This window comes from Lineus longissimus, chromosome 9 (assembly GCF_910592395.1).
Source record: "Lineus longissimus chromosome 9, tnLinLong1.2, whole genome shotgun sequence".
Classification (NCBI taxonomy): domain Eukaryota; kingdom Metazoa; phylum Nemertea; class Pilidiophora; order Heteronemertea; family Lineidae; genus Lineus; species Lineus longissimus.
In genome coordinates, this window is record NC_088316.1 from 18,275,219 (window position 1) to 18,291,915 (window position 16,697).

The window sequence follows — 16,697 nt, forward strand, 5'->3', positions numbered from 1 at the left end:
GAAATAAAATGTCAAAATACCTTCCAGTACACGGGATTGACAATATATGATGCTCTCCGACAAGATACTTCACTTTGACATGAACTAAACATGTTAGTATAACAGACAATGTGGCACAATATTACGGGACATAATAAACTACTAAGTTAAAGGAACCCTGTCGTGAAATGCTTATACAAATGGAGTGTCTTGAATGACATAGTACGCAACTTTATTTAGCATTTTCCAGATGATTGTATTGTTTCAAACAATCTACTTCAGTCCATCAACCAAAATCATGACTGGCGTCAACTATTTCATATGTTAAATAGCACTGGTTTTGTTATTTGTCAGCATCACGACAGGACCCCTTTGACTGCTGCAATCACCCATGCTTAACTGAACAGGACAGAACCCACTTGCAACAAGGTCTCGTGGCCTGAGATAAAACACTTTTCAGAGACACCTTGGTAGAACTGGCAAAATGTGAATTATCAAAAAAAAATCTGACTTTTAGCTTCAATTTTGCCACAGCGTTCACAGCAGTACTATCGAAAGGGCACCATGCCCCTCTTTCTCAGATGGGACTATTTTTCTCCTTCCTTTAAAAAGTAATTTTCTTTCAGTGGAATATCGACTGTGTCTTACTATTTGATTTAATCTCAGTGGCACTCAAACCTTGTTGTTTGAGTTTAGACCTGTTGCAAATGGGTGATTGTTGTAGGAATCTAGAGAGAATGTTTCACCTCGTCACTGGTGCCTTGGCCCTAAAAAGAAGATTGCAAAGAGCTGGATTAGAAGACATGTTTCCTTGCCTTGTTTCTTTAACTTTAAATTGAGTTAAACTTCCATGTCACACGATATAGGTCATTCAGAATCAAAAGTAGGTATCTTTTTTGTATCACCTAGTAGTAAACCATCATTATCTGATTCTGAGAAATGTGTCACATTAAACCAACTAGAGGATTGTGGCAAAATGCTTTCTAATCTTCCATCGTTTTCTAAGTGAAGTGAAAACCAATTACCAAATTGTTTGATGAGAAAAAAATCACGCTACGAAAACAAATCACATTTGCCACAGAGCTTCTGGGTCATTTTATATGGTTACTACGACTAAAGAAATGAGAAGTTGTGATGGTCATTCGGATGGCCTGGGTCTGTAGATTTATGATCCGAAAGAGATAGAAGATTTGATCCTATTTCACCCAATACAGCCATCAATTTACCATGGCTTGACATTGTAGTATGCCCTCTTTGACTGTGCCACACTTCTGGTGAGGATAAAGACATGTCTCTGCCCATCTTCACTACCGATACCAGTAGCAACAAGCACTGTCGCAAATTGGTCCACATCATTGCCTCACTTCAGTATCAGCGGTGGCATCACTGTCACAATCTGAAATTTTCTCACTTGGTAACGGAAGCATTACCAGTGTTTCCTTTCCTCGGCCATCTGGGCTAGAAACACAGCTCTATGGAACAGCAAACTGTGGTTTAATTTGACCTATATGTAACCAAGGAACAACTCAACTAAAGTACAGTGTTTTCCAGTCCCAATGATGTCTTCAATGGAGGGGTTCAATTGGAAATGGTAAACCCTCCATCATGTTATCAGGTTTCACCAGAAGCCTCACTACCTTGTTGACCTTTCCCTGTCTTGGATGAGTTAGACTACCCTGCCATGACTGATGAGGGCTAAGGGAAAGCAGAAGTCCCTGATCTGTAATGAGTCCAGTCTCAAAAAGATGCTGTGCTTGGGATTTCAAATGTTTGGACACTGTTTTCTGCAAAGGCGATGTCTCTGTTGACTGGAGACAAACCAAAGGAGTGCCTGAAGGCAATTTCCAGAGATCCTACCGCAATCTTTAGCCAATGCTAACAGACTCAAAGCTCTTTGTTCAACCAAAACAACGTCTCCGTGGACCTGTGACTAATGTCCCTAAATACCCACAAGGGGGTTCAGAAGGTGATGTGACCCGCAAAGATAACCCATCCATAAATGATAGAGTTTCGACGACTCGGGATAAATGGATGACGCTAGTGCAATATATCTCCGGTAGTTATGAGAAAAGTTCTGAATTCAGCTGAAAGGATCATGTAGGTTAATTTCAGGTTATGGCAATCGTTGCTGTTTCCCGCATTAGTGGAAATGAAGCTTTACTGCTCCAAAAGCCATATAGGTGATGAGCTTCCTGAATCTCCTGGTCAGTTCATGCAAGCCAACATCTCCGTTGACTCTCCAGTACCTGCTATTGATCCAATTCCGGTAATGTTCCATTAGTAGTAATGCTATACGTCCCTGAGGATGTCATGTCTGTTATTATCAAGCTTACAAGCCATCCTGCCCATTCACAAGTTCACTGCTCTTGGGGAAGATAGATGCTCGAAAGTCATCCGAAAGTATTGGGTTTCTATTTGACTGCACATGGGCATAGACAGAACGTCTGACTCCCAACTCTGTGTTTTATTCTGAGTGGGAGTTGGGGTCCAGACAGTGGGCAACCTCTCCATGGCCTAACTAAGCAACTGATGCTTTTGAGTACGGAGTACAAGTCTTTTAGGGATACTACAACATATTTTTTATGGACTACTGTACAAATCCAAGCAACATTTCCAGTCACCTACAGGATAACAAAGAACTGAAACACGCCATCAATTTTTTATCGCTAGAATTGATTTCCTCAAAAGTTAATGCAATCAATTTGATATCTAAGAAGCTGCAGAAATCTATTGGGGTTCCCACGGCAACAGGGTGTGACCATTGAAGCATCCCACGAAATGGTCAATAAATCTTACATTGTAGTATAAATGTATCCGCATCTTTGTGTTACAACTAGAATGTAATATTCTGCCGAAGTGCCCCTTGCAGTATCAATGGTACCCGATTTCAATCTCGCCCATTGATTTCTGCATCCGTAAGGATCTCTGATTTACAAGCAGAAGAAATGCCGCGCCGAAGATGAGATTGCTTGTATCAGGTCATTCAACTATAACGTGATAAGGCTGTAGAGCTTGTGTAGTACCACCAGTACTTCAGTGAGACGTTTACTCTACTGCCTTAGTGGCAAATCCACTTCTGTCATTTTCGAGACAACGCAGGGTAATAGAAATTTAGGTGGACTTTTCCAATTTAAACAGCTATTGGGCTTGTCACTGCCAAGTGGTACACAGAAGCACTAGCACGCTTATTCTGGTGTTGACTACAGTATGCATCATTGTCAATTTGACTTTGACGGTTTTATCGTACACTTGAGCAAATTGAAGTACCGATTAAGCTCAGAAGATACAAAAATTCTGGCAACGAAGATTCAGTGTGCATGCTGTCACATTCGCCATAGAATTACTCAAACCGATTTGACTTTAATGTTTGTGTATTAGCAGCTAAGTTCTCGTCATCATTCATCATCAATCTCAGCCTTAAGATATTAGCCTTGATGCTGGGATCACCACTGCTGCCTAAAAACCAATTAAAATGTGATTAGTTTTGCTGCATACCCCACCATTTTTGAGCAGCAGGACTTTCATTGGTCGATCCTGATATTGCACAATTTGTTATGTTTCATTAATGAGGAGTGCAAAGAAATGAGGCAGCTGAACATAAATGAATTTAGCACAAGATCTTGATAAACGAGGTAACTAACTTGCTTCTTGCGCATGAAGTTTGCTGGAGAAGTTTAGGAGAAATCTCAGTCTTGCGGCTGACCAGCAATGTTGAGTTTGGCTACTATAATAGAGGAGGTGATTTCCATAAATCAACACTTTTTCTTTAACACAGAGTAGTAGCCAAAGCATGGCACATCATGAGCCTCCCACATGGCCAATCAGGAGATACTGAAACCATTTGCACAGATCGTCAAATATTTGTCTTGGGTCTACAACAAGGAATGGCAATAACCCTGATGCCAGCATTGTAGCAGTTATCGCTGATTTGTCTGACATGACTATTCTTGTAATGGCGCTCATGATACACTAAACCTGGCCATATGGCATCTTCCAACGTGAGATCTTTTCAGTGGGTTCAACAGGATGTGTTCACCTTATCTTAGCACCCACAAACTGGTTTATACACAGAAACAAACCAGTAAGAAATTGGATAGCCTTTGAAGTACCAGACAAAAAATATGTCAATTTGCAGACACAGAGACCCAAGATGGGGACCAGGGTAATCACCTCAACAACTCTCAAAGGAATCGATTTCCAAAACCCGGATGACCGGAACAGACCTTGTCGGTGACCCAGATATATGAATACTTTGAGGTATTCAGATGTCTAATGCACAAAGGGTGGCCTCGGGATACATGACTGATGATTTGCTCAGCTAAATTTGTCATCAGTTTAACAGTTCAATGGAAGCTCGAAAGATTGGCTGTGATAGTGTACTACACCTTCAAACTGAGAGAGACAATAATATGCAGAAGGGTCAAATTGGTCATCTTCGTCATTTAGTCATGTAAACTTCGTCATGTAAACTCTGCCTAAAAGGATGACTTGCAGCAACCTAAGTCAACTTCAATTGATCCAGGATCGATATTATGCTGTCAAGTAAGGTCGACAAATGACACCATCACGACATGCAATTAAATAAGGTAATTACCAGCAGCAAATAACAAGCTGTATCAACGGCGGGTAATCGAAATATGTCAATACGTTGTCCTAATGTCATGTTTGCGCTGGTTACTATGACCTACAGTTTCATTGGTCAGTGTCTGAATGGTAATCGACTCTAATTGCTGGATGATTGGTTGGTAACGTTGTCAATTTTATGGAGGGGACTCTTGTTGATTGTTCAGGTGGACTTGGGGTCCAAGAGCAAACTGTGGGAATGGAGTAAATTTAGATGATCATGTGCTGGTATTGATCTGACTCACCTACAGTTCAGGAATGTTTAATTTCTAAGTCCAAAAAAAATTTCACTTTTTTTCTACTGAAGATGAAGAAACATCATCAGTCCCAAAATAGAACTTAGAAATTTTATCTGAAGTTTAAAATTCAGAAAAGCTTTCAGTGTCAAAAATTTTTTGGGACTGATGATGTTTCTTCATTTTGAGTAGAAAAAAAGTGAATTTTTTTTTGGACTTAGAAATTAAACATTCCTGAACTGTAGGTGAGTCATATCAGTACCAGCACATGATCATCTAAATATACTCCATTCCCACAGTGAAAGGGTTAACGTCGTTAATGGATTAGCCTGATTATGGATTGGCAGAAGAGAGTTGTATTGCATCGAAAAACTCTCTGAACCCTCCAGAATACCCCAATATTATTCTGAACACACGTGATAATAAAAGTTAATGACAATCATTATTTCACATTATAGCATGCCAAGTTAGAGAACTCATGACATGCAAATATCACTGGTCGATTGCACTCAGAGAATGATAGTCGAGAAAACTTGGGCACAAAATAAAACGATATTTGTAAATTTGGAGTCTCTATTGAAAATCACTAACACACCTCGTTAATGTGCTTGGTCACATTCACTATGCGGAAATCGTTTTAAAAACTAAGTTGAAAAATGTCCATGGCAACTTCTATTCTTCTGAATTCGGTCTTATTCTGAGTGTGTTTCAGTGCAGTTTTTTATCATGATCCCACTACACCTCACCTAGCCACTCCATATGTAGCACCATCTTTTTATACAGCCATCCAGACAGGGTACACCTCTTCCCCTAATAGCCATTCATCTAATCGCACACAACTAAAAGGAGCGCCTATTTTACTCACCACTAACCAAAATGATATAGCCCGCCCTTGCCTGCAGTAAAATGGTTTCCAAAATCTATAAGGAAATTGCTCTTATCCACATCTTTGACCGATTATGAATAGTTTTCACCACAAGGGTAACACCACCTCCCCCATTAGCCATTCTTCTTGGTGAACCATCTTTTTCAATCATTCTTATCACGTAGTTGCAAGTCCTCATGGGACGCTGAACATGTATTTATAAGCACTTCAATCGGCTCATATTGGCAGAATAATGATCGTTGTTGGTGAGGCAAAAGATACATGGGTAAGGTACGTAGATGCTAGAATATACTGCCATATATTCTGGAAGACGATGAATTTTACTTCAAATTAAGGTTGATTTTATATATTTGTGAAGCAGAACCAGGGCGTCATTGAGTTCGAGATTTTAGTTTAGGTTTGCCAAGATAAGTCGTTCGTTTCATTTTAAACCATTTCATATTTGCACCTTGGATCTTTTTCTAGATGGAAAAGTATGTATTGGGAGAACCTCGATGCATTACTTCTGTGAGTCAATTCAGCCCTTAGGTCTTTTATCATGGTCAGCACGACTATAAACCCAAGAGATGCATCTGTTACAGCAGTATTTACAGCCATAGCCAAATCTAATCTGTCATTCCCTACAGCGAATAACGCCAGTGTTTGGATCGTAATGGCATAATGTAGGGAATGACGCCAGTGTTTGGACTGTAATGGCATAATCTACGCCAATGTCACACAAATATAATTCTGTGACCGGAATATGACATGTTTGAGCTATCCCACCATAAGTCAGAGATGCCATCAATCAGTTTTATGTATCAATATCGATTAGATCAAAACATACTCTCAGAGTTTATTACACAAGAACACAACCAAGACTGCCTTAACGCCTCCATGGGTCCATTTATCCGGTATCTTCTATATTCCTTCACTTCTGCCAGTTGCAGGGGCAGGATACTGTTCAACTACAGCTTGCCCCTGGGTCTTTGAGCATAATCACATTTAATGGAAGTAATATAACTGCTCTTAAAGGCAATGCTTACTGCTGCATTGGCGGAAACCAAGATCTAGACGAATTGCCCTCATGCACTTGCTGTTCCCCTACTTCATCCCCATCCAACATTACTGGCACTTAGCAGAGATTCTTCAGCCACTTTCTTGTCACTCGAGAGCATGCTTGGAATGAATGCGGCATAACAATACCATTAGCTTATATTTACTGGAGGAGGAGTTTATTCATGATTTGGTTGTCAGATCTGGATGGTGCATCACGGGACCAAAAGATGTCTATAATAATAAGCATTATAATGGACATGTAAAGGCCAGGTGGAAATGAAGTATTGCCTCCCCACCTGTGCCAACTTAGTTCACTGACTACACATACATGTATATTCATTTCTATTTACCTGAGCTATAAGAAAAAGTGACAATTCTATACAAAAATCATCTTTTGAGTATGATTATCTGTACAATCAGAACTACTGTAGGCCTATGTGTAGGATCAGACTAATAACTGAAAGAAACAGAGTCCTCCTAATCAATTCACACTTTATGAGAGAGAAGTCATAAACCGTGCCATCAATCCATCAATCTGCCAAGATAGCCCCTGGAAGGCATGGCAACTATGTCTAAGATAAGTAATGATAACATCACGATGTCATGTGATACCAGGCGGTAATTTCGTATTATGCCAACAAGACGAGGTGGTGATTTGGTGGCAGTTTATCGGTTGGAAATTATAGGGATGGACCTTGGCGGAGTCAGACAGGTCCATTTTCTAAGTATTGTTATCACATCCATTTTAACATCCAAGTTGGTTCTATAATTAATCGCATTAAAATGGTTTTTGTAATTAAAGATTGCTGTGATCTTTATCTGGAGTTTGTAACCACCATTGAACATAATCGAAGATCCATTTTTGATCTATTGGTGGGCTATTGATCAAATGAAACTTGATCATGCTTTACGCAACACTTTTTCACTGAGATCGATTAGTCCATGTCAGGTGGTGATTTTCAGCTAGGTCACGTCACGTACCTTGCTCTTTTTGTCCTTACACCAGGGAACCGCTATTAGAGGGCCAGTTTAGACCTCAAAGGGTTAACACAGGTATCAATTTCAGCCAGTCACACCTGAGGCAACACACCATTATAGATAGTTACTCGACCAATGACAAATCAGAACCAGTCCTCGGGGAAAAACACGATTTCCGAGGAATTATACAAAAATTTCCAATTCGGAATCACCGGTCTATTCCGATGGAAAGCAGCTTACATCTTGAGTGCTACGGATCATTGGATCTGTGTCAAAATGAACTTCTTATTTCATCAAGCCCTGGATGAAATTGACTTATGTCTTGCCTATCCAAATTGCATCATCTAGCAAGTCTAGGAAAATGCCTATCCAGTGTACACCTTGAAATCAGAGTTTCCTATGAATACAGTATTAACATCGTCTTTTGGCTCTAGCTATTTACCTGTTGGATGAGCTATAAATTGTTTCACTGCAAAAAATGATTTCAATTTTAAAAATGAAAGCATCGGTTACCAATATTTTCTCAGCACATGTAGGCTATGAGCAGATAAGCTTTTACTTGCGTGGATGTGGTCCGGCCTTAAAGGCCATATATCAAGGTTTGAAAACATGCTTGATACTCATGAAATATGTTGAGGGTTAAAAAAACAAGATCCCAGACATTAAAAAAATTCTAATAATAAAGTCATTATTTAGTTATTTCAATTTTCAATTTTAAACTATTTGAATTTCCCACCACACACAACTTTAGATTAGTTCCACATGTGGCCGCTAGGGATTTTTTGATGACGTAGATCAGGTCAGTCAGAACAAAGCAAGATGAGTGGAACATGTAATAGATGGCTTAAGAAAGAGTCATGCAACCAAGTTCATTACTATAATCCCAAGACGTTTCAAGTTCAGGAATCAGACGTACGCTGTCTTCAAGGTTGTCGTCCTCAGTTACCTCTAATTTCAATTATAAAGTCTACCATCCCGTCCCCAAAAGCAAATTTGTAACGAAAAACCTATTATCCCAAAAAATCATTTTCCACAAAAATGCCTGAAAAAATGCTCAGTTGGTAATTATAAAAGAAGGATTTTACAGTTACAGAGACGGAAGCCATGATTCCGCTGTAATTACTGGGTAAGCATTAAATGTGGCATTGTGTTACGATCTGGCATGGCAATTAAAAAACTCTTTGCTTCAATTTCAACTTTCAGATTTTCCATGGCAACATGCAGGTCTACTATTGATTCCCCCAAGGTTGTTCCAACATAACTTGGCTGGACCAAAAGTGCACTGCTGCATAGTAAACTTTGCAAATGTGCAATTGGAACATGGTATGCTCTCAAAGTAATGGCTTCGAGTTACCGCCAGTGAAAAAGCGATACAACATGAGGTGCCACAATCCTGTTTCGAGTTGTATCAACATCACAGATGTTACTAGATGACATAAAAATAAGGTTTTATCCACAGCTCAGCCATCTGGAGCATCACTGATGGAATTGATTTGAAAATAATATCACGCTGTATTAAGGATCGTCTGATTCGATTGCCCAGCAATGAAATCGGATCAAAGTGACCAGGAACTGATCTCGTAACCGGGAATGATGATCAAAGACATCTTGGCCGGCATCTGAGGAAAGTTTTAAGAGGCCACTAAGGTCAAAGGACACATCAGGCCGTTGGCGTGTGTTTTGGGGTCATCAAAAGCCTTAAAGTCTTTGCAAATGAGCAACCTGCAACCTACAACACGACAATTTGAATGCAGTAGCCAACTGGTTCATGTGCCATCAATCTTGATGATCATCTTTGTGCATCGACCTAGTTATGCCTGCCTGAATTGATGACAACACTATTCATACATGATACTGAAAGTGTATTGGAAATTAATAATCTGGGCATCGTTAATTAGAAATCTAATTATATTGGTTATTGGATGCGTGTTAGGCAGTTGGTGCAGGGACAAGTAAGGACATCGAACTGGCCAACTTTTCCTTTCAAAGTTCCCAAGTGACGCTTTGCCAATAAAATGACTGAGGCTGACGTTACATAGGCCTCATTCGTTCACTTCCCACATGTCACGTTCCAGCTTTACTTAACGTTCCTCGGTGAATGCACGGCCATGTGGCATGCATTCAGTGAGGAACGAACGCATTAAGGGGAACGTGACATGTGGGAAGTGAACGAATGAGGCCTATGTAACGTCAGCCTTATACAAATTATGTCAAGTTGGGCCAATGTTCATATCCTAGATTTCAGCACGTCTCATCACACCAGCATACCAACAGTCTATCAGACAAGAACGGGTAGCTTTATAAGGGATTTCGATCACAATGAACGAACGGGTCAATTTCCTGCCTGACACCCCTAGTGAGATTGCAAGAGATCAGTAAACATTACAGAGAAAGCACACTTTAACTTAATGATGGGGTAAAAGCTTTCATGTTCAGAGTCACTAACAATGTTTGTTCCCAAGGGAATAGCCTGAAGATCACACAGCATAGCTGATCGGGATTGGATGGATCGAGCCCTTGACAGGAATACAACTATATTGGCTTACCAGTCGGTACGCAAAGCAGCAACCTGTCTGGCTAGCTTCGTGGTTAGAATTCTGAGCAATTCCGAAGTCTCAACTCACAAGATACAGTTAGCGGCACTGTGTGACAGAAGTGTGTTTGGAGATTTTCAAATTTCAAAAACAAAACACAATATCATGTAGTGTGACATGTTCAAACTCATTCCTTGATCTGCCTCTGTTTGAGAAGACCAAGAGCGGTAGACACCACAAAGAAGCAAATGTCATGAAGCAGTGACAGATCAACATCCACAAAGTTGAAGCAGGTTATTGGATGGTGAGAAACTCAGGAAAAACATCGAAGTTTAAAATTGATGGGTTCATGGTGACATCATAACAAGTGGGCAGAAAGCCAAGTTGTTTGTGAGGAGTAATGCTTGAGGTCTGGGTCTTGAAGCAGTGGTAAACAATGGAAGGTCGTTAAGGGAAAGAAGCAGATCGGACAGTGTTTTTGTTTTTGTTTTATTGCCGTTTGGTGCCCAATGAATCAATTTTATGACACAGACTTTAGGATACCCCACAGGCATCGGCTGTATTTCATGCTTTCACTGACTGGATCAATGAAAAGACTAGGAAGAAAGAAGATCATGGCGCTGGTGACTGACTGCTTCCAAGCTGAAGTGGACTACTGAGAAAAAAGCCACACTGGTTTCATATGTAATAGACACAAGTATAGCAAAAGATGTTTATAGCATCAGAAGTTGCGTGCAGGGAAGATATCAAAGTTGTCGTAAAAGCATCGAATGTCAGATTTGTGCAAAGAATGCAAACAAGTAAAAGCACTTAGTTGTGATAAAGAAGCGTTGAAGGGGTCACTGCAAGAATACGGTAACCAACGAAATAGAGATATTGGTATCATTGGTATCATCACTAGTCTCGACGTATTCTGTGGAATCACTTCCTTCCTTCTTTCTTTCAACAGATGACTCAAACAATACTTGGCCATAATCGTGCCTAATATGGCTAAAACATCTTACTCATTGGCAGAGCATTGGGCACAAAAAATGACATAAAATAAAGGACAAATCCCTTAATAAAAATGAAAAAGGCTGCCTCAGAGAGTGCCCACTGGCAAGACATCAACCTCTATTGGCACTCATCATCAGTCAGTCATTTCAATATTCCTACCTATTTCTAGATCTAGGATAGAATGGCAGTGAATAGTTATAGCCTGAAACACATCTTACCGGCTTTGGTCCCTTAGGTTTTAAGGAAGCAGGCAACTGAAAGAAGTAAAGCTGGTCAATAACGAAATCTGACGCAACGAACATTGCCACTCTCCTGTCCAGGTTATGGTCATGAAAGAGGCAACTGTAAATAAGCTAAGTTGTGAAATAATTGGTGATTTCCCTGCAGAATCAGCAGCAAGCTCTCCCCCTTCTCGAGTCAAGCCAACGGCATTTCCTGGCAAATCCAGTCTCTCTCCGCATGGACCACACAATCAACTGTTCGCTCCTTCACTGTGATGAGGCTATGCCAGGACACCGCAGTGAGGAAGATGTAAGTTGGATGTATGAGCCTTGTTTAGAGTCTCAGGCTTGATCTACTTGGATAGGTTGGTGGCCTTGACTCGGAGAGGTTGCTGCTGATTCCAAAGGGCAGTGATTTAAAAGGAAGCAACTCAATTAAATTTGCAAAATGTAAAAAGCACTTGCAAAAAGTAAAGGATTCGAAATAGTAGAACTGAAGGCAAGTGGACATGCTACTGCTGACCTGATTACTGGCATCTGAAATAATGCAAAGACAATTGTGACTCTCTGGCCATCTTCACAGTCCCATTCCTCACTGACAGGAAAGAAAGATGCTTAACTGAAAAGAAATTCTAAAGAATGCAGTGATCTCATTCCTTAAATTGGCAAGACAGTTCCCCTATAGCCATATGCAGAATGAAACTCTTCCTTACTGCTTTCTCAGGTACTTGCTCGGGAAGGTGGCAAGGCGGCACCTGGAAATGCAATGCTACTTATGAGATTACAAAGCCAATTCAAAAGGATGCAAAGGCCATTGATCCTGTCTCACTCAGTCAGATATTCAGGAGACAAAATTGTTCCATAAACCTTCCTCAAAGGCCAACAATATGCATGAATTACATTTACTATCCAGAGATACCAAATTTGACAATTTCGAGTTAACGGTGGCTACTTGAACCTTTGTCCTTTCCCTCTGACAACCACTGAATATGATTACCAGTACTGTACGAGTCTACTGTTATGAGATTCTGGCCACCCTTGGCTTTCCTCATGATGACAAGACAGACAGATTCATTGGAGAGATAAGCTTTATTTCGACACATCTAACAAATTTTGAAATCTGACAGCATAATTTGGAAGTATTTAACTACAAGTGGCTACTTCATAGCAGGTGGTCAATAAAATCGCTAACTGAATCACTGCCCCTTTGACCAGCACTGAACAAGATTGCCGATACTGTGTCTGTTGTAACAAGATTCTGACCTCCTTTGGCTGTCTCTAATTCCATTGATTACCAATGAAGAGAAGACCCCTTAGTGATATTGTCTTCAGTGCCGGTGATCCAGTAGTTACAAGCTTGTCATCTGATCAAGGCATGCTGGAGTATGTGTTACACATACATACTACAGACTCACCAATCTAGAGTTCTCCAATGGCTCACGGTGACCTGCCATTATGATCACGTTACACCATCTTCAACCAGGCATATTTGCATATAACATGTACAAGAGGTTCTTTAGAAGTGATCTATGCCAAGATTTACGTGACATTTCCAAACTGTTCAAGGATTTCAGGACTCCAAACAAACCCTGTCTTCACAAGCTACTGACACCTTGGAATGGTATTGACTCCCCTGGGAGCATCGCCATGTCATTTTTACATTTTTTAAAAGTTGTTCTACTCAATTGTCCTTGTGGGCTGAAAATGACATCTGAGACACACTTGGTTGTTATTCCGGGTTGTTATTCGAGTGGGAGACGTGTTTTCCAAGTCATCTGATGGGATAATGGGTGTCTCCATGGAGATGAACCATACAACAATCGGAAGCTATGTCATTCCTACTTGATTTATTAAGTCCTAAATCTCTTCTGTCATTTCATAATCTCATATACAATACCCTTTTATTCTCTCATCCCTTGTTAAAAAAATTACCATATTCTACGTTGGGTTTTCTATGCAAGCCCCAAAATGCTAGTTCTGGGTGCACCAAGGTGCTGTCACTTTATCTCAGTATGATCACATAAAGGTTACACATTCCCTGGTGGCAGTTGTCACTCTGTTTTCAGTATGATCACAGAAAGGGCAACATGTGATTATTCCCTGGTGTCAGTTCATGAGTTGTCACTTTATCTCAGTATGATCACATAAAGGTTACACATTCCCTGGTGGCAGTTGTCACTCTGTTTTCAGTATGATCACAGAAAGGGCAACATGTGATTATTCCCTGGTGTCAGTTCATGAGTTGACACTTTATCTCAGTATGATCACAGAAAGAGCCAGTCGGGTGATTATTCACTGTCTGTGCATGATCACATCAGTGTGGTGAAACAACATTAGCCTTTACTATATGGCCTTCATCTCTCTCATTTGAAAGTCAAATGGAACTTATTTCCAGCAAAACCAATTAAGGCCGAACCAAGACAGTTTGTTTCTTTTCCTATGAGAGCAATAAAAGAAGACAGGGAGAATGTCCTTCAGTCAGGCTATGTTGCAGTTGTTCGATAGAGTTCCAATAGAGGCGATTCACTGTTTTTTTCACCCGTCCTAACCAAGATTTTAGAAAAAACGATGATCAACAACTACTTTTTAAAATCTGGCCTTAGTGGTACAAACCACGGGAGCCTGGATTACAGGAAAGTGGCGCCTTGACCTTGACCTTGAGATTGTTGTCAATCATCCTGCCGAAGATTTGTCACGATCTAATTTACACTTCACGAATGGTGCTAGTTAAGCTAATCACTTCAGCTGAATCGTGCATAACGTGAGCATGTATCTTGCCTCTTTCAAATGATTGCTCCCTCATGTCTGGTGAATATGTGGCTTCGAATGAATCATCCAAGGTAGTTGCTTTGATCTCGATGACGAGCACTGTCATATTTAGATCAAATAAACACATACATGCAATTCATGATCATAGAGATGTTCTTGTTGAAAGGGCACATACAATGACCATAACAGATCAGAGTTTGTCACTTGTGAAAATTAACATAGCTGTGACAAGAGAAATCTCTCGTTAGTGGGACTTCTTGTGTTTGATCAGTGAGTTTAGACTCTCAAGGGTTGAACCCTTCCAACTTCGGTGAACTTTTACGGACACCTATTGCCCATGTTTTATATCCGAGTAATCCTTCTACATTAAGATTGCATGGTTGCCAGTGGCAGTAGCTTCCGGGACTCTCATCTGCAGTGTGATTTTTTTTACAATAAGTAATTCCCAATGTGAGCATGAAATGAAAAACATGATATAGTCAGCACACACAACTAAGAAATTCTCGAGTATAACTAACCTAGTTCCATTGGACCTTGATAATTTTGTAATTTGATTCAAATCTGTTCAAGGGATCATGTTTCACCTTTGGGCCTCAGCCCTGTGAACAAATAGTGCTGGCGTCAAGGTGCACTCCAAACTCATTCCCACTTTCTATGTTTTTCTCAGTTACCATGGCAATATAAATGTGTATTTCCGTATCCCCCGGACATAGATCCAGATAAGTCCATTAGAATTTCCGTGTTTTGTTTTCAATGAGTACCCCAGAGGCTTCGGGTTTGCCTCTGACTGACTTGGATTTAACTTGATCAATTTCTGGTGAACACGCACTGGGGTGAAGTGAGGAGGTATTGGAGCTTTAGTGGCATGGTCTTGGCCTTGTCACTGCAGTGATTCATATGGTCACTGGCACCCCAAGGAAGAATTTTCAAGATATTTTGTTGGACTGACATGTAAGAGACTTAGAAGGTACTGGTAACAGAAACAGGTCATCGATTCCAAGAATTTCTGTTAATAATGCCTTAACGATCGATTCAAAATAGCTACACCCAGCCACAAAAAAACTAAAACAGCAAAATATCCTCGGGCAATTGCACTCAAAAGTAAATGCTGTTGTATTAGATTTGCCCAATGTGTGATTACGTGTAACATCATATTAGATTTGCATCCAGAAAGATCGATAAAATCTGTTGATCATGTCTCTAGTTTTATCGATTTTTTCTGACATCTTCACACATTTCTTTCAGCAATTTTCACAGCGAAGAATCCAATTTTCCTCTGTTACTGAGTTGTTTTCTGCCAGATGACTGTTAAGGCAGATATTGTGAAATATGAGTAGATGTGTTTGAAATACAAATGTGACAAGTTTAACAGGTTCGTTGACATCAGTTTTATTTGCAGAGGAAACGTTGAACTTTCACAACTGTCTGCCCTCTTCGAAAGGCAGTTCACTGAAAATGACTGCATGACACTGCTTTTGACTGTAAGCATCTTAGCGTCACCAAGATATCAGTTGTTTTCAACATAGGTTCAACTCTACCAATAACATTCATGTCCAAATCAATCATATTCAATCATAGCACCAAATCACATGAAACTCAAGACTATGTCACATCTCTCTTTGAAGTCACCTTCATCAAACTTGTTTATTTCCTGTTGCCATGGTTATATTGATGGTACTCAAGTTTATCACATATCCGTGATAAATAACGGGCCACACCCAAAGCAATGACGTAGCTCGGTTATCATAAGGGTGGGAGGTGTCGGTCTAAACATTGAATTTTTATAACATCATAATTTCCTGTTGTTGGTCTCAGCTAACCCTTCAGTTTTTCTCATGAAAAGAAATATGTTGGTCTTACTGAGTTGTAAAAACCAGAAGCATTTTGGGTGTGATCTCATCTCTAATTTGAAGCATTGCACATTGCATTGGGAAATGTAGATGGCATTTAAGGCGAGACACAATAGAAACCTGTCAGATTGTTTTTTAACTTTACCTGCTCAGCAGCTTTTTTGTTTATTCAAACATGTCAAATAGTAAATCACCAAATCAGAACATCAGAGCTGAAAGTATCTGTATCAGCTCTGAAACGATCCCCGCTAAGATCACAACCAAATCCGCTCACTGATGAACATCTACTTAACGATATTCCAAGACGCATCCTGACTGATCGCCTTAAATGCTGCTAGTTTCACATCGCCCAGGAGGCCTGCAATAGCAGCCAATTGTTGTGTTCTGAGAACATACTTGAAGGCATCCAAGGCTGAGCTTGGGGATCAGGACATCAGGTCTGGTTACTTACGGAAGGTAATCACTGAAGAAGGGAGAGGAACAATGTTCCTGACAACGAAGTGAATTCTAAATGGACTGAATTTCCGCTGAAGGTAGGGCCACAAAAATACAGGAGATTACTGTTTGCACGTAGCAGATTGAAATTC

At 40.2% G+C, this 16,697-nt stretch overlaps 1 protein-coding gene across 10 annotated transcripts in view; it reads right to left on the reverse strand.

Annotated features, from left to right (window-relative positions):
* Positions 1-16,697, reverse strand: part of LOC135494022 (transient receptor potential-gamma protein-like) — an 83,236-nt gene that overhangs the window by 35,385 nt on the left and 31,154 nt on the right. For 6 of the 10 annotated variants that reach the window (XM_064781765.1, XM_064781766.1, XM_064781763.1 and 3 more), the window contains exons 3-4: positions 11,489-11,524; positions 726-746 (exon numbers count right to left, since the gene is read on the reverse strand). The exons of 2 other annotated variants lie outside the window; for them this stretch is intronic. In XM_064781765.1, the coding sequence (XP_064637835.1) occupies positions 726-746; positions 11,489-11,524 (57 nt within the window). The remainder of the gene's footprint in view (positions 1-725; positions 747-11,488; positions 11,525-16,697) is intronic. 2 more of the 10 variants (XM_064781768.1, XM_064781767.1) reach the window with 2 other exon arrangements.